Source organism: Prionailurus bengalensis, chromosome A2, assembly GCF_016509475.1.
Source record: "Prionailurus bengalensis isolate Pbe53 chromosome A2, Fcat_Pben_1.1_paternal_pri, whole genome shotgun sequence".
In the NCBI taxonomy this organism is placed as follows: Eukaryota; Metazoa; Chordata; class Mammalia; order Carnivora; family Felidae; genus Prionailurus; species Prionailurus bengalensis.
The window spans coordinates 32245328-32269851 of NC_057348.1; the positions used below are offsets into that span (position 1 = coordinate 32245328).

Below are 24524 nucleotides of genomic sequence, written 5' to 3' on the forward strand. Positions count from 1 at the left end.
AATCTGCAATTAACTTTCCTTTAAATTAACTTTTTAATGGTTTCCTCATTGCTGGGTTTCATAATCTCACTTATGGGCAGGCCAAGAATTATTGTCTTTATTAAGGTTTTGACAGTTAAAAACCAAAGGCAACATTTGCTTGGAAAGAACAGCATATGACTGCGTTTATTTAAAATCGTTCCTGAGTTTTTGCGATAGCTCAGCCTCCGCTAATTTGTCTGGCATTGAGAAAACAAGTTTAGCATACATTAAAGCCGTATTTCTAAGAGGAAGTCTTAAAGAATAGAATCATGATCCTTTCAATTAGAAAGGTATTCGTGCCCAATCATTTCATATTTTAAGAAAATAGTTGGTGCTCTTCAGAGGGCAGCTCGGGAAATCATATCATTTCAGATGAGTCTATGCCAGGGAGGGGCTCAAATGTTCACATCAAAGCTAGCTAAAGAGAAGGAAATATTTTGAGGCAACACAGCTGCTATTGTTTGGGTTTAATTGTATTAATTGGATTGAATGAGTCTGTGACCCAGAAGGAACCAGACTTTTAAAGTCATTGTGTCCTGGGTGGAATAGGAGGGCCCCTGAAGACAAGTAATGCTCTTGTCTACAGAGAATGACCCTTTAAGGCTCACGGGAGCTACACGTATGTTTCCCATTGATTACCCTGGAAATGAAGGAACTGTAACTTGGGAGTGTCATCCCATGAATGACAGAAATGTTCCAACGGCGTCATCATTGACAACAAACAATGACGACTACAAACCCTGCCGCCATTTGAATTTGGGGTCTTAAATATAAAAGAGTACATTTCCAGAACAGTGTATCGAAATGGAAATACAGAGAAAGACTAAGAACCATTAGGTAAACAAATTTGAACATGGCATAGGGCTGATATATATTCAAAGTCTCCTAACGTTTTAATAACCTAAAGCAAAAGGAAAAAAAAAAAAACCATGAAAGACTTTCAGAGTGTCTCCTATTCAAGCTCTAAATAAATGAAACCTCTTTTTGATGCTATTGTTATTGAGTAAATTACTTATGGTTCAACGAAGGTAAGGTATTAAGAGCCATAAGTATCCAAAACTAAAAAAAATCACTTCCTCCAGTGTTGAATACTTTTTCAAAAGGCAAAGACACAGGAAAGTTCAATTATATAACATGCCGTCGTGGCTTCCGATGTTTATAATGTCAAAGCCAGGTGTGAAATAAAAAATAAAAGTTTTGACACGACTTAAAGGCATGTGAGGGATGAGCTCTGCCTTTCCGAATCCTGCATCTAGGGTCATCTTTATTCTGAATGTAATAGGCTGCACCCGAGTGAACTCTCTGGGTTGCACTTTTCTGCCCGCACTGTGTCTCAAGGGAGGCAATGAGTTGCATACACAGCCAGTCAGGCTTGCTCGGAGAATTCGGAGCGATGTGTATGGAAACCTCGTGAATAAAACAGCAACCGAAAGACCTCTGCGTGACCCTGGAGGTGGTGAGGGTTGTGCTGTGTGCACATGTGTGTGCTTAATGCTTCTGGTTCCATTTGGAACAGGCTTTCGTTAGTTTGTAAAAGAAAAAGGTCGGGCAGTCTCTGCTAATGTGCTCCCTCTGCCATCATTCCGGCACAGGATGCGCAGGTCTGAAAGGAGGTGTTTTTCGTTCCGAACTACTGAGCCGGGAGCTATGTTTCATCTGTCTGCTCTCGGTACTGTGCATTGCTAGCTGGTGTGCAGGCCTCACCAACTTGACGGGGCGCCTTGACACTTATTTCCACGGATAAAAAGAATCTCTGTGCACCCTCTGGTGTGTGGGGAATCCTATGTACTTGAAAACTGGGAAGTGTTTACATCCTTTCTTCCAGAATTACTGCTGAAATTATGGTGGTGATGTTATTTAGAGGAGGGACTAGCTTGAAAAAGAACTCTCGGAACCAACTTTAATACATAAGAACAGTCCCAATGATAATAGCCACCTTTTACCAAGCACTTACTATGTTCCTGACTCTGTACTAGGGTTTTTCAACCTAATAATTCTTTCTTGCTGGGAGCTGTTTCATCCACTGTAGGAAGTGTGACAGCATCTGTGGACTCTAACCATTAGATGCCAGGTGTATTCCCCGCCCTCCACCAAGTTGTGACAACCAACGCTGTCTCTAGAAATTGCCTAATGTCCCAAAGGACAAAATCACCCCCTACTTGAGGGCTTAGCTCCATGCCGAGCACGGCACACGACATATCTTTGTACTGGCTAATAAACCTTTTAGGGAGATCGTGCACAAATACGTCAAGGAACCAGAGATAATCACTCCAACTCCAGCAAAAACAAAACCCAAAAGCAGCCAAAGTGAATTCTGCCCTAGGCAATGTACCATGGTCACTGTGGATTAGAATTTGGCTTCCAGTTTTAAAATATGGTGCTAATATGATGCAGTCTTCCGTACTACGTCAGCAAGAGTGTGGGTGAGAAGCCTGTGTTCAAGCAAATCAACATCAGTGCTCACAGTTCAAATACAAACAAAACAATGGAGAGCTCGAAGCACGAAAGCAACCCTTTCTCATCACCGACTCTGTGCACATGGTTTCCTTGATTTCTCAAAGGACACGAGCTACACGTTTGCCATGTTTCTGCATTAAATACTTGCAAAATACCTCAGAATCAAACACCAAAACCAAGCTGCTCTCACTGGAATCACAAGGAAAGTCCTCACCAAAAATGGCTGGTGGATTCACAAGGCAACTTGCCAGTTTCCATTTTGGCATGAACGGTGGAGAGCTTTTAAAAATTAGTTATTTTCCCTTAACCTAAGGCACCGCTGATTGCAAGACAAAGCATAATGTTTTGTATCGCTACAAAAAAGGTCTATTTTAATTAAATCATGGCATTCTGTCGGCTGTTAGGCCCATTCTGAGAACAGAGAGGTTAAGGTGTGAGAGACACATGCATCTCAGGACTGATGAATGACTCCACTGTGTGGATTCATGACTGATGAGTGACGATAAAGTGTTACTTTTACTCTAATCTGCTCATTTAATCTTTTTATTTCTGACCTTCATTTTTTTTGAAAGCCTTTCTAGATGAATAGGATAGATTAAACGATTTTTACTCAGGAATGCTTCTATTTCATGGGATTACCGAGCCTTCACATTTCTCAAACTGAATCAAGAATTCAAGGCTGATTTTTGTCTTAAAATTTCATGTGCATCCCTTACCTCTTGATCAAAAGCATCTACACAAATTGAACATGAGCTTCTAAAAATGCTTTACAGTTTTAGTGAGGATGTTTTCCTTTTTTTTTTTTAAATATATAATTTATTGTCCAGTTGGTCTCCGTTCAACACCCAGCGCCCATCCCAACAGGTGCCCTCCTCAGTGCCCATCACCCCCCCCTCCCCTCCCCCCCACCCCCATCAGCCCTCAGTTTGTTCTTATTGGATGTCTTCCAGTAAAAGCTCTCTTTTTACTGGGAAAATTTCCTTGACAAATTCAAGATTTTCAAAAGACGGAGAAATGAAACATTCCCCTTTAAATCTCAAAGCACCAATTTTGAGGGCGAGACTATGAAGATTAACACAGCAAACCCGTTGCCGACCCCAACATTCTACACGTCTTGTCATCATCAGACATTTCAACATGATGAGAAGTTTCACTCATTCTTCTTCCTACCTTCAACAAGAGATGACTAGGATATAGCTACCGGCAGAAAACAGAAGAACCAGATATAAAATCTTCCAACCATTGTTGCAAATGGGTAATCATTACTCTTGCTTCAGTATCCCTGCCTTAGGGACATTTCCGTTTACCGTTGGATCATTAGTAAGCCAATAGTCTTTAACCACGCAGACCGTCTTTCTCCATCAACCGCTGTGTCTGATTATTTTCAGCTATACTTCGAAACTGCACAAGTCAGATTTTACTCACGCAGCACCTTGTCCTGCCCGCTTTTATAATTCATTTCCACAGACCAAATCAGGGCATGTCAAAGCTGGCCACAGACCATTACATAACTGTGTTTACTTGCATTTTTCTACAAAGGTGACTAGACTTTTCTAAGCAATCATTTTGAACAGGTGCAGTCTTTTCTGGGGAGGCAGTCTGATAATCCTATTACATTATGTTCAAAAAACCCCACAGGGTTCAAACCTAATCATCCCAGCTTTGTAAGCAATTTTGGACTTCCCCAAAAGACCACAGAATGCTGGGCTAAAACTCACTCTGTGTTTACCAGTAGAGAGTGAAAGATTCTTTTAATTGTCTCTATGTCAAATACATAGCCCTATAAAATGAGCATCATCTCCATGCTCTAAACTTAATATTCAGGGCATGATGCAAATAGATAAGTAGAGGCCAAGCAACATAAAGAAAAGCAACAGAGCATGAAAGTCTACAAGAGGACAAGCTAATTAGTGCAATATCTTAAATAATGTTAGCTGCAGGCTTTTACATGAATTGAATAGCTCCCCAAATAAAAGGGCTGGAAGTTACAGAGGACAGCAGTCACTCAGACAAACCGTTAAGGAAGACCAATATGAAACACTGCCTTGAAATCTGATCCTGTAGGGAAGCCAGAGGGGAAACTAGCTCTGGTTGGGCACCGAGGCTTGGATTGTTGAATTAAAACACAAACACAAACACACGCGATCATTCCAATAAAGGCCTCGAGAAGAATGAGGCTACTCTTCTAGGGAATGATGCAGGTCATGTTTTACATTTCGGTGAAGTGGCTATGGTGGGGGGAGGGCGTGCGTGTGGGGCAATGATGACAGCTCAGAGCCTTTAGGAAAAATTCACATTGCTAGAGGAACTTTCTGTTAGTCACATCGAAATGGAGGGTTCCCAACTCCTCCCCATGTTAACACAACTGTCCACAGCTTCTTTGAGGCTTTAGGGAATCAAGATCAAGGCTCTGAAAGAACCAAATCTAGAGGGTGCCAACCTGGAACCTACTTTTCTACTGATTCCTAGGGGCAGCTGTGTGATTCTCCACTGCACGGGAGAACCACAAAGTCAGTAAAACCTCACTGAGGCACACCAGTGGAGGGGAAGAGCAACATTATATACAGAATATATGAAACTGCACCTTATTACTTTTTTTAAGTTTATTTATTTATTTTGAGAGAGAGAGAGACAGAGACAGAGACAGACAGAGACAGCAACAGAGAGAAAGAATCCCAAGCAGGCTCCACACTGTCAGCGAGGAGCCCAACGTGGGGCTCGAACTCATGAACCGTGAGATCATGACCTGAGCTGAAGTCGGACATTTAACCGACTGAGCCACCCAGGCTCCCCTGCACCTTATTACTATTAGGTAAGTACCTTCAACCGAGCTGAGAAAATGTACAAGTACAGAGTAAAGAGATCAGCTTCAAGGATTACGTGTCAGAGACTTTAGCTCACACAACAATTATTTATAGATAAATAGAAGCTTCTGGAGTTCTTTGTTGAATCCAACAGGGAAACTCTCTCACCCAGCTCCTGGCTAGATTATCAAATGTTTAGAATTAGCAGAGTCTGACTGCAATCAGTTTCTTGGGTACTTACCCCTTCCCCATCTGATACACGCATCACATTCATCCACACAAAATACTACTCTTGAGAGCCTCTTAGATTTAAGACCTCTGAACTAAGTACTTGGCATTCATTATTGCATTAAATCCTCATAAGAGCTAAATGTAGTAGGCTCAGGAAGGTGAAAACAGATCACCCAAGGTCACATAGCTAGCAAATGCGAGAGAACTTCTGTCTCCCACTTCTGCTGTATCTAAGAGCATTCGCTATAATACCTCACCCTGACAGCCCTTTCTTTAAGAACCTCAAAGGTAAATTCAGACCCAGTCCCTGCGAGGTGACCAGAGTCAACCTTACTGCCATCTGAGTTCGTGTTTTTTTAAGTGGTGAGCGATGATAAAAATGCCATCAGCGAAGTATTAAAGGGCTACTCCGTGCTAGATGTCTGACATCAATATCTACTACTACTTAGAATTAATTCTCACAACCATCCTACTGTAGGTGTTACCCAAGGCCCCGAGGGTGGAATCCACTCGGCCAGGTAACAACTATCCTGACGCAAAGAGTCGTCCCTCCCCGTCCCCAAGCTCCCCTCCGAAAAACCAAACCTGTGCAGACAAACACAATCAACACGCCGGTGTCAGCCACGTGGCCCAAGGTAAGGAAGCAGTCGTAGAGGAGAAGCATTGCTCACCTGACTCCAGGCGCCAGCTTTCCATTTGGGGCATCTTCCTCCTCTGCACTTTCTGTGCCCACTTGGCTTAGCAAGGTGTTTACAGTAATCACTCTCTAAATGGTTTCCATCTTTTGCCATGCAGTAAACATTTCGTTGTTTATGCCCTCGACCACAAGAGACAGAACACTGAAATATAAAGCAATGGCAAGGTTGTTGTTGTGTGTTTTTTTTTTTTTAAATCACATGGAGTTTGATAAAAACCCGTGTCGTGAGATGTTAAGATCATACCTGACAAGAGTCACCATCTCCCCCCTTTTCCGACACCATTTAAGGTAATATCTCAACGCGCTACACGGCAAGAAGATAGCATTCGGGGAAAAAAAATGTCCGTAGTATTTCAGCAGCAATCCTGCCTAGTATTTTGGGTTCTTCAAGAGTGCGGGTAAGTCCTGACAATTTTGGCCAAAACATAAAGCCAATGAACCTAAAATTACCATGACATCCTGAGTTTCTAAAAAATCTTCCTATGAATTAGAAAGGATGCCTTTCGCACAACTCACTTGATGCAGGATCAGGATACTTCTTCAACCAAATGCCTTGCGATTCACTGATTTGGATAAACGTGCATTTCCAAAATACAACTGTGTCCAATTTCCTAATGAAATGATTTAAGGAAACTCTCCTACCATTTTTCAGAGGATAAACTCTCATTTTCCCAGTCCGTTGGGAAGGAGGTGAAAAAGCCACATTAGAAACCGAAAGGTAAGCTGGCAGGTAAGTCTGTGCCAATTCTGGGAGGGGGGGCATTACCTTTCAACTTTGATCTGCAAGTTCACTGAACTGTTTTAAATGTGACCTTGTCTGACCACATCTAAGGAACTTGACTTTGATTTCAGATTAGGTTTCTCAGAAAGGTCTAGGAATCAAAGCGCCCATGGAGTCAGGACAAAAATTTGATATGACAGCTTCTTGTGGAACAGGCAAGAGGCTGGCCCCAATGAGTGCACTGAGATATTCAACGTCCATTGCCTCATTAGCGATTACAGAAGTCATTACCACTTGGATCATAAGCTTGCTGGCTCAGATTTTCAAGACACATTACTTCCCAATATAACGTTCTTGACTTTTAGAGGGAAATGAGTTTAAGAATGAAGAACAAAATGTGAAACTGCAATGGGAATAGATTTCGTGTCATCGCCCCCTATTCAATAGTTCTTATTGCCCTCACTAACTTTGTGATTTTGTTAACTTAAATTACCGAAGTGCCCTTTCATGCCTAATAGATAAATCGCATCACGTAAAACACGTAGCCTAGTATTAATTCAACCGCTGTTACCAAGCATGTCCAAAGTTACATCATTCATAAATGTGACAGACCTCTTTCTCTAGTAAACACAAATCACTGTAAAGATTTCAATAGTAGCGAATAGATTATTTTGAAATATGTATATTAATAGGTTTGGCCCTGACTTTTTACTTTAGGAAAGGGAACCATTGCTGGTTTCGTTTGGGCTTCATCTTATGACAGTATTATGATTTGGAGAGGTCATTCTGGAAATCTTAACAGAGCATACAGTGAGGAAGAAAGGAGCCCAATTTGAATATTCAGATCAAAACAAAAATACCCATCTTGCAACCTATGGTGCTTTGACATAAATAAAGACTTGGGACATAATTCTGGAAGGTTTTTAAAATGAAGCTCCTAGAAATATTCCTACAAAGCACCGGTCTAATGACATGCATACGGAATAATCTCTATTGTTAGTGACTAATTTTGGTCCTTAGAAACTTTCCTTGGACGAATAAATAACAGAGGGGCACAAGTGGAATTTGGGATGAGTTCCTCTGTGTTTATTCAACAAACATGTGAGCAACTACTAAGTTTCAAAAATTATGCGAAGGGCTGGAAATATAGTGATGAACGAAGTTGACTACTCCCCGCCCTCACGGAGCTTACAGGCCAGTGTTAATCAAAACACTGCAATGTTGACAAAAAACAAATGCATGCTTATTAACAGAAATGAGTGCTCTGAAGGACACAGGCTCCTGAGGCTTCCCCCAGGGCCAGACCGTGCAGAGCTCATAGGTCATCATAATGTATTTGGATTTGGAAAAATCACAGAAGAGTTTTAAATCAGGGCAAAACACGGTCTGATTTTTGCTTCAGAAATTCTACCCTGGCTACTGAGAGGACAATGGATGGGAATACAGCATGAAGGGAAATAGTAAAACTGCTCAGGAAGAGTTAGTGCACTGGTCCAGGCAAGAGGTGATGGTGATACTAAATAGGGTGCAGAGGTATTGCGGTGGGGGAAGTTGGTGGACTTATGACCTATTTTTTTTAAGGTAGAAATGACAGTTTGTGGTGGATCAGCCATGGGGTGCAGGGCAGAAGGCAGACTCAGGAGGGACTCCTAGGTTTGCAGTATGGGCAACCGGACAGTGATGATGTTTACAGGGATGGGAAAACAGCCCCGGGCGTCAAGGATGTATTTATCTGTAGGAAAAAGACTGAACTTGAAAGATACAGATTCCTGGGGGGGGGGGGGGGGGGGAATGTGCTTAATGAAGAAAGAGGCATAATGGTGATGAACATGGATGAACTTAAAACAAATCCACCTATAGGGATAATCATTTCAACATACAAATCATTGATAGCAAGCTGTCCTTTACTATGAAGGGGTGGGGGGAAGAGAGTTGATGAAAATGCTAATTCAGTAATCTGCATGGCATCAGAGGGACAGTCTAAAAGTAGACAGCAACCTACAGAGGCAGAATGAGAAAAGGTACAGTATTCTGGCATTCAGTTATGTGCCACCCACTGCTCTAAGACCGTGCGTGCAACATCTCATTTAATCATCCTAACAACCATTGAGATAGGTACTGTTATTGGAGATAACTAGTGTTTCCAACCTGGTGTAAGTAACCACAAAGCTTTCTAGGTACCTCTCCCCACATGATTCCAACACAGATAGACAAACGTCTATTGAGGGCAATGCCAACACAAGGGAAACAGTTAAATTATCACGAACATCACTGATACTAATTCATCTGAGGGGCACTACTGGTGTGACCCATGCCTATTGCCCTTCAAATGAAAGGGAACAAAGGAGTTCCCAAATACGATGCCTTAAACATCCTGTTAACATCTAGATTAGCTACATCCCACCCATTCCTACGTGCGTTTTTCTTATCTGGGGATTTGAATGGAACCGACTTGGAAAAAAAGAATGCAATAGTTCAGCATGACTCACATATTATTTACCTAAAATGAAGATCTAAAAGTGATAAGGACATTCTCGAGGTAACTAATCAGAAAAAAAAAAAAACATGCTTTCTAACTTACCAGTGAAGAAAAGAAGCTGCTTATGGAAATTTTCATATCTAACAGGTTCATGAGTGGGTCTATTATGATTTCTCTAAAGAAGCTGTCATTTTGATAATCAAATAAACAAACGTTTCAGCTCTTCTACTCTGAGGGAAATTTCCATCTGATCATTTCCAGTCCTTTTCCAGATGCTGACTTTTGAGTCGATGTGCATCACTGAGATTTAAGAGTAAAGTTCAGCACATCACCTACTATGGGCTATCTGCGGGCTACATGTCTCAGGGTTCTTGCTCTGGGGAATGTTTAAGTCCTTAAATGGGCAGTGGATATAGCCTCCTAAATTGCCAGTTGGAGTCCCACGTTTGCTCCTCTGGAGAAACAACCGAACATGTTTACGAGCATGCTTTCTCCCCAGCTTTGCACAACACTCCCAAACAATGGTATAGTCTCTCCTTGTGAGTTAGAAACGTCAAGGTCAGGTGTGCCGGGGTGGCTCAGTCAATTGAGTGACTTCGGCTCAGGTCATGATCTCGCATTTCGTGAGTTCGAGCCCCTTGTGGGGCTCTGTGCTGACAGCTTGGAGCCTGGAACCTACTTCAGATTTTGTGTCTCCCTCTCTCTCTGCCCCTCCCCTGCTCACACTCTGTCTCTCTTTCTCTCAAAAATAAATCAAAACATTTAAAAAATTAAAAAAAAAAAAAAAAAGAAAGAAACATCAAGGTCAGTATCCCAAATGCCTGGGCTTTGAGGCTTTTGTTTCTGTGAGGCCATTCAAAGGGGATGCTTAACGTGAAGCTTTGTTCAGCTCTTGCCTTAACACCGTCTACTCGCCTAACGTCTTAAGAGTTTGACATCCTTGCATTTCAACTCATCTGGCTGGAGACAATGTACTCAAGGCATGGGCAGTCTGCTCATCATCTCTCCTCTGGGCTTGTCCTCTCTCAGTGGTAGCCCTGGTTATGGTGCCGGTTAGGGTCCGGCGTGCTACCGCTGGCATTCGCGATGCCCTGCTTCTGCCCTTTCACTTTTGTAGACGTGTGTGGTCTCTCAGACATCAAGGAGCCAGCAAACAACCCCAGTGTGTCTGCCAGGATGAGAAGGGCTGAGGACCTAGAGAGAGGGAGATTCCTGCGTTGCCAAGGCAGCTGTGAACCTGAACATGTGTGCAAAGACAGAGGAGAGCGCGGAATTGGTAAGGCCACCGTAAGGAACTAAGAAGGAATAAGAAGTGGAGGCGGGAGGTCAGGGGTGCTCAGAGAATCTGGCCAGATGGAGGCTTCTCGATGGGGCTGGGAGATGCCGGGGCTTAGAGAAAGCACCAGCGGGGCCGAGGTATAGACCTGGACCGCCTGGTTATAGCAGGTGCTCACTACACAGGGGTTAATGGATGGTCTAGGAGAACAGCTGGCAGGATTCTGGCACTGCTCTGTATATCTAGGTGATTTCCACCTCCAAGGGATCTAGAAAACACGAGAAACATGTTTATTACTTTCTTCATAACACCTTTAGGACCCTGGGAAGAAAGACACTCATACTGCAAATACACAGTCACATAAACGGAAACATTCTGTTTATGTGTAATGTGTGATGGAGGATACTGATCAACTAGCCCATATTTCCAACCATGGGACTGGCTGCCAGCAGGTAAGGAAGAGCTCAGAGGCCGAGAGGAAGGACAGAGACCACAAGCCATGACCAAGTGAAGTCACGATTCTCCTGATGGAAAAAGTTTTGCCAATCAGGGAGCGAACCATCCCTCTGAGACCGACGAACAGAGCTCAGTTTGGGGGCAGGACCCTGAACTAATCATGATGTGCCTTTCCCTTGTGCGTCCCTAAAATGTGAAAGTAACATCCAAATCCCTCCATTTAAAAAAATGTGCCTTTGTGTTTTTGACGGACAGCAGGCTCTTTCTGATTCTAGTCTCCTTTGGACTTGGTTGAACAAAACACAAAGTCAAGCCTCACCTGCAGAATGTACTGTCAGAAAGGACGTGAGGCTCACACCCGAGGTTGGCATCTGCCTTTGCCAGTCACAGGGAGGAACGAAGGGCATATACAGGAGCATGGCACCAGTGGGGAAGGCAAAACCAGCCTGCGCACGCCGTTTCCAGGGAAGCCAGGACGTGAGCACAAGGATCTGGACTTAGGGATCAAAGTTTCAAACACAGCTCAGTGTGGGGCCTGGAACACCACGTGGGCTTGCCACCAAGGAAAAAGAAAGCAGCCATCACTCACATGCGCTTATAGACTGCCTTCCACGCCGTAGGCAGCCAGCAAATAATTGCGGGAACGAACGGACACGTGAAATCTGTAGGCATCACAGAAGTGTGCTCTAAACGAAACGTCATGTTTGCCTAAATGTCACAAAGAAAGAACCACTCGGAATCTGACCCACAGTGTGAGGGCTGAACCGATTTGGCACAAGTTATTGAGATGCAAAAAGGCCACCCCAGGACCCCTCTTTCAGTCAGAGCAGAGCTATTGGAAATCACACCAGCTACCTTTTATTGAACTCTTAACTGTGAATGGAAAACTGGGCTGAAGGACACTGGCTTCTGTCATTAATCCCAACAGCGACCGTGTGACTCAGATACTATGAGGATTCCTTTTATTTTTTAATTTTTTTTTAACTTTTATTTATTTTTGAGACAGAGAGAGACAGAGCATGAACAGGGGGAGGGTCAGAGAGAGAGGGAGACACAGAATCCGAAACAGGCTCCAGGCCCTGAGCTGTCAGCACAGAGCCCGACGTGGGGCTCGAACTCACAGACCGTGAGATCATGACCTTAGCTGAAGTCGGACGCTCGACCGACTGAGCCACCCAGGTGCCCCTGAGGATTCCTTTTTTACAGATAAAGAGAAACAAGGAGGTGCTATCACTTAGCCAGGGACACAAAGCCAGGAAGCAACAGAGTTGGTCTTCAAACAGGTCCTCTCCAGAATCACCACTTTTTTCCTTAAGCTATACTGAAGAAAGGGACCAGAGAGGAAAACAAGGTGCTCACCCCTGCTCACTCAAGTCTACAACAGAGAGCAAGGACCTCAATGGAACGTCTCTTGAGCCTATTTTTGAAGCCTCTGATTCCTCGAGTCTCTCAGGGAGACAGTACCTATACAGAGTTAGTATGTCTGACTTTATTACTTTTTTCCTAACATCTTTAGGACCTTGGGAAGAAAGACACTTAGTGTGCAAATAAACAGCCACATACATAAAGGGCTAGATTTCCCTTGGGCTGAAGCCACACCCTGATTTTCTCTTGGCCATTTTTCAGGGTTTATTCACCCTTTGGGGCCCGCCTGATGTCACGGGGCGAATGATTATTTCCGTTCACTGATGAATGGCTCTTTGCACGGTCATGAATGGAAATTCATGGGCCTGTCCATTCACCGAGGGCTAATCTCTCAACTGTCTGAGCTGTAAGGGCATCTCGAAGATTATCCAGTCTGTCTGTTTATCTCACACATGGAACACAAGAGGAAAGGAGACACGGCATGCTGACTGCACACCTAGGACTAGGAGTTCCCGTGCCCCGCAGAGAACGCCGTCGCCCCGGGGATTTGTAGCCAAGTACGGACGTTCTTCGTGTTGTTCAGCAGCCACGGCTAACCAGCCATCCTGACTCTTTCTATTCCAAAGGGATAGTCCCAACAGGGACTAGCAAGGGAGGCACAGATTCTCCCGCCTCTGGCTTTGACGGACAGCAGACACGAGCATGAACAAGAGTGAGTATAACAAGCTCCTGTTTGGGGACACCAGCTAAGAACAAATTCCAACGGGTGGAGGCGCACGAGTGCCAGCACAGGAAACAAAAGCTCACTACTTGTCTTCACCTTGTTCTAAAACGCAGCATTTCAGGGCGCAGGGCATTTGGGCATCAGGCAGTGCTAGGCTGGCATGCCACCTGCCATTTCACCTCGGGGCCATCTGGGGCAAATTACCGGACCTCTCTCAGCTCTGTAAAACGGGACAACAGCACAGTCTACACTCAACAGAGTTACGTTACAATTAAGCGGAACAACTGTATACATGTACGACTGTAGTGCATATAGACGGAGCTCCTGGGGCTTTGGCCAAGCGGTGTAGAAATCGATGCACGTTCACTCTCATCACTACCACTATTTCTACTCAGCAGAGTCTTTTAGAATACCCCCCAGCACGTGGTTAAAAAGGTATTTTTAAAAAAAAAAATGTACGTCAACTAATGGAGTCTCAGATTAACGTTCTAACACAGGCACTGCTGAGTAAGGGAGGGGCTTAGGCAACATCTCACCCAAGTAAAAGGGTGAAGACTTTTCCTTTCCAAAGGTCACAGAGCAATCCACAGAACAGACATAAATGTCGAAGATTCCTCTGCTTCTGCGGTGCCCTTTTCGCTTTTATCGACTATTATTAATACGGTCTCTCTGACCAGAGAAGACAGGAAGACGAGGAAGACAAGGACCCCACATCTGAATGCCACATCTTTCTCCTACTCCACCATTTCCTGCTCATACTTATTATCTGAGGGACTACTTATGTTTCTCATTTGTTTCTTGTTATGTTATTTCTTTAATGTCTAGAGACACAGAATCCACACCAGGGATCGCCATTACTGCACGCCCATTCACTCACTTCCTGGCTCTGTTCGGCTCTGCCGTGGCAGTGGTCACAGTTATTTGTTAACTGGTGGGTGTGCACGCAGCTAGGGCTTCTCACAACCCATGAATGGCTCTGGTCGGGGGGCATTGGGGAAGCCGAGTGACTGAGGAGCGAGAAAAAGCTTTGCCAGGAAACAAGGGCTGTGACTTCAGGGCGTAAAGCCAATGTTGACAGGCCTGCCTGATGGCTGTTTATGTCCAGGACCACCATGGCACTTATTACCATGAAAAGGAGCCGAGAAAGCAGGAGATTGGCAGGGAACACCATGGAAGAAAGCAGATGCGCGAGTCCAGCCGGATGGGGCACGAGGCCATCCTTCCATCTCCGTTGCCCCCAACACCGGCAGTCTTTGCAGTACTCCAAAGGTCTAAGACCGTGGGAGAAAAGGAACTAAGGATCACATGTCAACCCTTGGGGCACACTCGAAGGCTGCTCTCAATACTACAGCCAAGTAGGTGGCCCCACAGATGGCTCACAAGGGGGATGGGAGGGCCAAGCCAATAAGGGGAGACAGTAAGAAGGGCTCATGCCCTCCACCTCCCGTTACCCCCAAGAATTAGGAGGCACAGGGCTCTCCAGCTGTCTCCTCCTAACCTCTTAATGTGACAACATCTTATGGGGGGGGGGGGAACAAATATTCACATTAAACAGAACAGCATATGAAATTAGCTACATGAGTCATGAAACCCGAATTGAGGTTCTTGTTGTTCTGCCAGAATGTAAATATGACAGTTTTCCTCCCCACCAAGACAAAGAATAACAACCAACAAAATCTGCAAAAGCTGAATTTTCTCATGGCTACGTGCAGTGGTGCCCCCAGGAGTCTGAGGCATAGTACATGCCCAGGCTCTGTTGTCCCTAACATGCCCTCCGACTCCCCATTTCTAAGCACACTGACTAATTTTACACAACTTCTTTTGCCTCTCGAGGTTATAGGTGATGATTATTTGTAATCTGACATCAGCAGAATAATCTTGCAGGAAAGAGGTGGAGATGACAGAAGGACGCATGCCCTGTGCTTACCCCGGGATTATTCATGAAGGCAGTCTGGAACATAGGGGGATAGGAGGTGAGATATTTGTGCCAGGTCTCAGCTGTTGCAAAGGTAAGTGAAGAAGTGTCTGAGTGATTTCTGGCAAAGCTACAGCTGAGGGAACAGTGACCAGAATTTCTTGGCACTCTGCAGGCAGACTGTGACTGGAGGTTACCTGGAGATGTCATTCTTCTAGAAGATGACAATGCTCAGGAACACCCACTCATGATACTACAGGGCAGTCAGGAACTTCTTCCTCCTCCAAAAGAACTAGTCTATCTGCCATTCAGTCATTTAAAAGACACCAGGACCAAGTTTATTCCATTGCCTCTTCCACAGTCTTGCTTTCTCTGTGTATCTGGACCTTCCTCCGTTGGCGTGGCACGAAAGGAACATCTTTGCATGCCAACATGTCCAACATCTTATACTGGAAAACTTACAACTTTTTTTGGGTTTTTTTTTTTTTTTTTTTTGGCAGGGGTGGGGGAGAAGTAGTTTATGTAATTAGTTTGCTTTCCAGTGGATACCAATGCCACCCCAAAACTGAAACGTGCATACATATTTGAGTCTGCATCCAGAGAAACATATCTCAGCAGGAAGGAAAAAAGATTATCTTAACCATTGTTGAATTAGACGCTCATCCTCCGACTTTGCTTTGCTCTATTGGGAGTTCAGATCAGACCAAGGTGCTGTTAACAGGCACTATTCATTCGTGTTTCTTTTCTTAATTTTTAACGTTATTAAAATTTTTTTATTTTTTGAGAGACAAAGACAGAGTGCTAGTTGGGGAGGGGCAGAGAGAGAGGGAGACACAGAATCCAAAGCAGGCTCCAGGCTCTGAGCTGTCAGCATAGAGCCCGACATGGGGCTCGAACCCACGAACTGTGAGATCATGACCTGAGTTGAAGTGGGACGCTTAACTGACTGAGCCACCCAGGCACCTCTCGTCCATGTTTCTTTTCTTGCTTCTCCTCCTGCTTATCACTTGGTAAAGAAATGGCTCCAAAGCACCATTATGAAAGGATCAGACAAGAAGAAATAAAAACCAGCTAAAACATAAATGGCTATTACGTGAATGACGTGGCATTTGAAGTGGCTAACATTAGGTCAATGGTTCTATGTGAATTTAAATTATTCCTACACCACTCTGAGATGTACTCAAACGGACATCCAAGGGTTGAGTCAAAGAGGGTGGTAGGTATGACTTTGGTTTTGGAATCATTCAGACCTGGTTTGACCAGGGCTGTCTCTTCCTTTGTGATATTATGCAAGAGGCTTAACCACGGCAAGCATCTCTTTCCAGTTCTGCTCAACAGAGCCATGAAACGACGGTGAATAAGCAAGCATCTCAGTCTTATCATGTCCAAAGCATAAGCCCTGGTCCGCCTCCAAAAACCACTCCTTCCTGGAGTTCTCCCCATCTCAGTCAATGGAAATTCCATCCAACCTCTGCTTATTCTCTGCCCAATATTTGGGCTCATTCCACCACCTCTCTTTCTCTCATAGCCTATATCGAAACTCTCAGCTAATCCTTAGGTACTACTTTAAAAATACATCAGAATCCCACCAATTCTCACCGCTTCCACTGTGAACATCTGAGCCACTCATTGACGGGCTTCTCCCATGTGATTTACTGCAATGGTTTCCTAATATTCTCCCTGCTTCCAGAACTCTGTTCCTCGAGGAGCTTCCTCTAAATTCAGAAGCCAGCATCCGTCTTTGAAAACAAATTCACGTTCCCACTCAACTCCTCTCCCCACAATGGTTTCCTAATTCACAGAGTGTAAGCAAAAGTCATTCCAATAGCCTAACCCCTCGATCCCCATCCCATGGTTTACCTGTATGTTATACTGTCTCAATCCTATCTCTAATTTCACATCCTACCACCCACCACCTCTAATCCAGCCACGGTGGCCTCCTTACTATTGCTAAGATGTGCCTGAAATACACCTGTCTCTAGGTCTTAACCCAGAATACTCTTCTTGATATCCACACAGCTTATCTCTGTTTAAATCTCACCTTCTTAATGGATACCTGCCTGACTCCTTAAATGTACAGTTCTCATCCCACCTTCCAAGCTATTTTCCTCTTCTCTAAGAATTTTTGTCTTTTTTGTTCACTGCTATATCCCCAGTAGCTAGAGAAGTGCCTGGCTCATAAAAAAAAATTCAAATACTTATGGAATATGCAAGTGAATGCGTGAATGAGTGAATGAATAGCATCTCAAAGAACCTAGGGCCACTTATGTCTCAAGAATTTTTAAGGATTAAGTCAGTATCCTGCACAATGCTCGGTTCATTGTAAGGACCAAATAAGTAACTATTGTGCTCTCCTATCTCCTGTGTCTACTCAGTCCAACACTGGGGTACCTCGGTGGCTCAGTCAGGTAAGCATCCGATTCTCAGTTTTGGCTCAGGTCATGATCTCATGGTTCATGAGATCGAGTCCCACATCTGTCAGCATGGAGCCTGCTTGGGATTCTCTCTCTCCTCCTCTCCCCCACTTGCTCTCTCTCTCTCTGTCTCTCTAAATAAATAAACTTTTTAAAAAAGAACTAAATACTGCACAGGGGACACCTAAGAGGAAGGTTATGTGAGAATATAACACAAGACCAACGGCAAATGGCAGAAGCTAGGAACTCAGAATATTACTCTGCCCCCGCAAGGGCAAGACTGTTGTTGAAAGTCAGCTCTAAGCCTTTGAGACCGTCTTGTACCCCAAGCGTCACATAATGTTGTTTCTCACCCCCAAAGATGTCACCTCAGAATGATACTTCTCCCATGTGGAAAAAGGTAAATATACAGACTGAAAGCAACCTATAAAGAAATGTATGAACACAAAGGGGTTCTATGTAGGTTGGGTATTTTCTATCTCCATGCTGGCTGGAAAGATGTAAAAGCAAAAAACAAACCAAAACCAAAAAACCTCCGAAAACTCACACTTGCTATTCCCAATAATTAATTATGTAATTAATTTTAGAGAGAGACGGCACGCACAAGCGGTGGGGGCTGAGAAAGAATCTTAAGCAGGCGCCACATTCAGAGCAGAGTCCGGCACAGGGCTCAGTCTCACAACCATGAGATCACGACCTGAGCCAAAATCAAGACTTGGATGCTTAACCAACTGAGCCACCCCGGTGCCCACGGACTTTTTTTTTGTTTTTTTTAAGTTCCCTTCCGTTGAAGAAAAGGCCCTCAAAATATACAATATACAGGGCTGCCAAAGCAACACGGAGTCCTGAGATTTTGTAACCGTAGGGCGAATTTGATAGAAATCAATCACTGCCACCGTCCTCTACACCTTCCATAAACCAGCCACCACAGACCGATTAAGTGGTGTAACTGACCCAAATATTAGGATCAGGTTGTGTTCAGAAAGCCCTACTTCTCTTAGTCCAGCAGAAGTTTCCTTAAAAACGTATCAATTCCCATCATCCTAGGGAAAATGTTCCTAGCCGTAAATGTTCAGGGGGAAGCCAGGCCCTTTCGGAGCACTGGCTGGGGAATTCTGGGTGACCAAGCCTAATTCCGGAGTTTTGTTTTTTTTTTTTTGAAAACCATTCAACACCAAGTAACCTGTCAAAATTTTTCTGTTTAAAAATGCAAATATTCAGCTCCCTCCCGCTTTCGATAAGTAAGGTAAACAAAACTAGGAACCTGGCTGAAAATCCTTGGGAAACATTCCAAGACTAAGGACGCAGCTTCAATGGATTTTTTTAAAAGCAGAGGAGAGCTACACTGGTTTCCATTTGTGCAGGAGCTAGTTTCTTGCGTGTGTCACAAATCGAAAATCACTAGTTCTAGAAATTTTGAAAGCCCTACCAGAGAGGAAACAGGAAAGCGTGGGGCCTGGGAGTCAGTCAGGTGGGGCTTCAAGAATTACCGATCATATGATGTTGGGAAAATTGCTTACCTCCGGAAGCTCAGTTTTCCCACCTGCAGAATGGACCTTATTACATCCATTATTACGTAATAAGGTCCATTCTGCAAGGATTTTATGATAATTAGTAATAACGCACAAAAAAGCACCAGGCCCAGGGCTTGGCTCACTGCAAATGCTCAGTAAATGGGGGTCGTTGCTATTATGTCTCCACTTCCAGTTAAATTATATAAATATAATTAGGTTTATAATTCGGGTTAGAATTAGGTAAAAGGCAAAAGTCAATTTCTAATTTTAAAGTCATTTTTACATAGTCCATTGGTAATTTAAGGTTCTAGATAATTCTGGAAGGTGGCACTCACTTGTCTTATGGAGAACTCTCTTCTACATCGGGCACCAGAGTCCAGATCTTCTAATAAAATTTTCTGTGGCATTCCATCAAAAATACATTAAACGTTGTGGGTCAAAAACAATTTCTCATTAGGACTTAGATCCTACCAGAAAACTTCCGAGGTTGATAACAGTACCTTGGGGCTTGTTGCGCTTGTCTTCTCCTCTACTGACAGATTTCTTCGGTCTAAAAGTTTTGGAGTCAAAATAGTGTTTTGTGTTCAGTGTTTATGTGGCCACTGTTTTGTGACCTTTTTGAAGGAGAAGTACTGAGATTAATTTTCGTTCTAGGACCAGGAGAGGCATCATCTAAAATGTTCTCTGACCCACCATGCTCAGAGTTGAGCCTGCTCTTCGGAAGGTATATCCGTATGGGTAGCGTGGAGGTTGGAGACACGGCATTTGCTTTCTGCTAGAGCACGGAAGATTTGCAAAGTGGCAAAGGGAAGAGGAGAGGTAGAGCTTCAGAAACTTTCTTCCTCAGAGGTTCATGCGCTGAAAAGCCAACTTAATGCCACACATCTGGAAAAGCGGATCACCTACGTATGGCTTCCTCTTAAGGATTTAAAAAAAACCGGTGGGAAATAATTGAAGGCATTGATGGTGAAAACCTGCTGATCTCTACAACGTAACAATTTATCTTTCCAGAAAGGAGAAAGGAATTTTATAACTTTTTCTTTTTAATTTTATAACTTTAAGGACTTCTCGGACTTAAAAAAAATAGGAATTTTGTATCAGACACATTTGGGAAATGCTGCAGTCTATATATAGCCCACCTAATGCCCATGAGAATATGGAAAGAAAAGTTTTACTGTCAGAAATCCATAGAAATGAAGGGAGGAGGCAATATCACCGCCCAGGGGATGTGGCAACGTTTGAAGACATTTTTGGCTATTACAACCAAGAGGATGGTTGGCATCCAGTGGGCAGAAACAAGGATGCTGTGTGACATCTTACAATGCACAGACCAGCTCCCCAACAACAAAACTACCTGGTCCCACACGTCAACAGTGCTGAGACGGGGGTATCCTGATTCACTCCTATTTACAACCCATACAATACTTTCTGCACCTCTGCCTTAGTCTCTAATCAGAAATACAATCTGCTACTCCTCTGATCAAATGCAAATGAGGAATGAATCCTACTTTTAAAAAGTATCCAAAAGAAAACCAAAATGTTCAACTCTGACACACCAATTCCTAGATACAGCCGGACTATTACATATGTGCAAATTCTATCCTGGATGAGGGAAATACTGATGCCGGAAACACGAAGTTAAAAGCAACTTATAAGTACGAACTATCAGTGCTACCAGAACAATCCAAAGGTGTGAACATGGCAGAGTAGCCCTTTTTAGAAATGCCCATCCTCGTGTGTGCCTTTGTCTCCAAAGTTGGTCACTCCTGCCAAAATTGCCATGCAGAATGTCTACGCATTACATTGGACACATTTGTAGACATTTATAACAATTCTCCCTCCTGACTTCAAAAAAAGGAGGGACTCTACTCATTGGTTTGCAAATTCAGTCTGGTAAGACAACGTTGAGGCCTCATATTTTCAGCTCATCCTTGAAAGTTTTTGACTGACCTTGATGGCTTCCCACAATCCCACATAATATATAATGGAAAATTCAACTCTCTGGAGAGAACTGTTTTCTGATAGCTAGCCAGTGACATTCCTTGGGGCTTGCATCTGTGACCTTGAGTTTGACTTTTGCTGAGGAGTCCTCCCTCTCCTCACCACATGTCTCTTTAGGGTTTCACAACCTTGGTACTATGTCAACATCTTGGGTGAGATAATTCTTTGCTGTTGGGGGCTATGCTGTGCCTCGTAGGATGCTTATCAACATCCCTGGCTTCTATTTATTAGATACAAGTAGCACCCCCAACCCATTTGAGACAGTCCTCAGACATTGCCCAATGTCCCCAGGGGGTAAAAATCACCCCCAGTTGAAAACCACTGACTTATCCTAAGGTTTTCAGAAAGTCCTTCAACAAAATCTCAAAACGGAATTGATTGTAACTGATTTAATAGCCATGGTGGGGCACAGAGAGCTTTTTCATGGAAGGAAGTGGTAAAGGGCCTGCTGAACATCAATCCAAGATCAAGGTCTTAGGCTAAAAGAGCTGGGAAGTCCTGGTCTCCAGAGAACGTGACATGGACAACGTGAAACCAATTCCCACACACAGCAATGACTACAATGAACAAACACGCTCTTCGGGACAGCACTTCCTCCCTGACATCATGTCCCTGGCCTGCCACCGCTAAGAGTTCCCGGATATTTCACATAATGATTAAAAAGACAACCAATGAGAAGGAAATAATGATTTCAACAAGAAAGGGCACATTGTAATGCAGAAATAGGTGAGTTGGTTGGGTGAGGACTTTTTATTAAGTGCAAGGAAAATAAACACGCGTTTTTAGAGGAAAAAAAACAAACAAAAGAACCACAATCCTTAGTTTTCAATGGAATCTGGGCTTTACTGGGGAGTAGTAGATCCAAAAAAAAAAAAAAAGGTGAATCTGCATACAACCAAGTATTTTACTGGAATTTACTGGTACGACTTGCTATGAAAGTCTGGGTTTCCCTGGGAAAAAGAGGAATAAAAACCACACCATTCCCAGGGGCCTTTCATTTTAGTTGCATAGGTACGAGGGGGCCAAGGGAAGAAGGGAGATAGAGACAAGGGGAAGAGAAAGTCATGGGACATAAACCAGTGAAAAACTGAGAAAGATTTTTACTGAGCCCTGGCTACAGAACTCACTTTTGTTATGATGTGCTAGTGGAAATCTGAGAATAAAAATAGCTTTCTAATATATGTCAGAATTCTTATAAGTCCTGGAATAAATCCAGAGACCTACCCATCACTTCCTTGTGAAGTGAAATACACACTCTGAACCTATTTATGTTTAGGTAATTTTAACAATAGCTTATTTTGAAATACATCAAACTTAAAGAAAGATTGCAAGAAGACCTCCATTATGCCCCTTATCTAGGTTTTCCAACTGCGAACTATTACAACAACCCCCTCTATTTAATAATGGCGTGTGTATATATATATATATATATACACATACACATGTGTATATAGGTATGTATATATATGTATGTATATATGCGTATATATGTATGTATGTGTGTATATATATATACACACACATATATATGTGTATATATATATATATATACACACACACATGTATATATTGCTTATACACATAATGTCCCATCAATGCAAGGATACTCTCCTACATAAATGCCATACAACTCCCCAAGTCAGGAAATCACTGTTGATACACCACCAACATCCAATCCTATGTGTTTCTTTTTAATTATTCCCTCATACAGATTAGCTCTTAATTTTCATATTTCTAGGCCAACGCCATAAGGATTTCAGCTCCTGAGTAGCGGGCTCATTCATTCATTCATCCATTTGAAAATTGCTTATGGTATGCCCACTTGGAGTAAGGCAACAAGCTTCAATGGCAGGCCTGTTCAGCCCAAAGGAAATTAAGGTTCGGGGAAAGTAAATAAATGATTTGGTTAAAAGGTTTTTCACTTGAAATGTGGTGACTGTATCTGTTCCTTTGTCTTAGCTAAGAAGAAGCAAACGAGCCCACTGTTTGTTTTGTTTTTTTTCTGCTACATCTTCCCTCTCTTCATCCCACACAGCTCCCAAACCATAACCAAGTCTTATCCAGCAGCCACGTGGACAGAGGAATACAGTGGTTGGGACGATGGGGGGTGAAGAAAGGAACAGAATGTAAGGCCAGAACTCAGAGTTGATGACTGTCCTACCAATGGGAATAGAGGAAACTCAGCGATGCTCAAGGAAGAGCTTAGATTTAGCCCAAGAACCAGCTGGGAAGGTATCTCAGTGCATTTGATGTGTTTTATTTCAACCAGAGAGCTGTTAGTGTGAAATCACTTTTTAATACATTTTAATTTCATCATTTTTCATAATTCCCTTGTAGGGAAGCAGCAGATTACATTCGACAATGAACCACATCACCACACGCATCTGCAAATCCCCCAACTGGCTTTAACAAAACCTGATCTATTGTCCTGTTACCTATACATCCACTGAACACAGAAAACACTTAGATTGACTACCCCAAGTTATTTCATTGCTCTTTGCGTATTAAAATGTCAGAAATATCACTCAATGCATGTTTAATAAATAAATGAGGATGCTTTTTTTCCTCAAAATCTTCTAAACACAAATTTTACTTTTTACTTGGTTTAATTTTAAGAGGAACAATTTTCTCATATTCCTCCCTTCAGAACTCTGAGCAAAATTTGTTAATGGCTCAGGAATTCCAGAATGTGTCAAATCGTTACAATTTGGGGGAACAGAAAATCTTAAACTTCCTCTCTCCACAGAGGTTGCATTTTGCCACTTCACCAACTAAAGAGGAAGATGAGGGAATTATATCTTGGTTAAAACCTGGGGCTTGAAAGGCAGAACGCCCAGGGTCAAGTCCTGACTCAGCCCCTTCTCAACAGTGAGACCTAGACCCAACATGATGCTAACTTCATCAAGTACAGAGGATTAAATTAGACTATATGGGTGAATTGCTTTGTAGAACTCCTAGCAAAAAGTAAAGACTCCAAAATACAAGTGATTGTTATCATAAAAAAAAATCAAAGCCCTTCCTATAATTATGGCAAGAAATACATGGCACAAAATTAAGTGAAGGGAGAAACAGCTCTTTTGTGGATACCTGAAGCTATCAGTTCATCCACTTTCTGAGATCCTGAGAATTATTTTACTTATTTCCCATGTATGCCGCCAAGCTGCGAGCATAAGTTAATAAGTGCTTCTTAAAAAGATTTCACCTGAGTGGTTTATAGTTTAATTCAGATGTCACTCTAAAGGAAAAAACAAACAAACAGCTATCTGGCCACTGGGAGAGAGAATTGATGACATCATCATTCAATCTGCAGCCAACGCTGTTGCACACATTTTAATTTCAAGGCGGGGGTGTGTGTCAATATAGTGTACGAATGTGAATGAATCCATAAGGGTTTTCTTATCACTGGGGAGGCTAAGTTTTGCCAAGTTAAATGATGAGAACCACAGTGG

The 24524-nt window shown here is 43.1% G+C and overlaps 1 protein-coding gene and 1 long non-coding RNA gene across 5 annotated transcripts in view; one reads left to right on the forward strand and one right to left on the reverse strand.

Annotated features, from left to right (window-relative positions):
- Nucleotides 1-24524, reverse strand: part of ADAMTS9 (ADAM metallopeptidase with thrombospondin type 1 motif 9) — a 162229-nt gene that overhangs the window by 39178 nt on the left and 98527 nt on the right. For 2 of the 3 annotated variants that reach the window (XM_043587867.1, XM_043587868.1), the window contains one exon: nt 6185-6352. The exons of the other annotated variant lie outside the window; for it this stretch is intronic. In XM_043587867.1, coding sequence (XP_043443802.1) covers nt 6185-6352 — 168 coding nt within the window. The remainder of the gene's footprint in view (nt 1-6184; nt 6353-24524) is intronic. 3 annotated transcript variants of the gene reach the window in all.
- On the forward strand, nt 10132-23657 carry LOC122487401. Of its 2 annotated transcripts, XR_006298367.1 has the most exons (5): nt 10132-10686; nt 11004-11138; nt 14337-14586; nt 15065-15204; nt 19729-23657. It is a non-coding gene; the product is annotated as an uncharacterized LOC122487401 (long non-coding RNA). The 2 variants fall into 2 exon arrangements; XR_006298368.1 differs by lacking the exon at nt 11004-11138.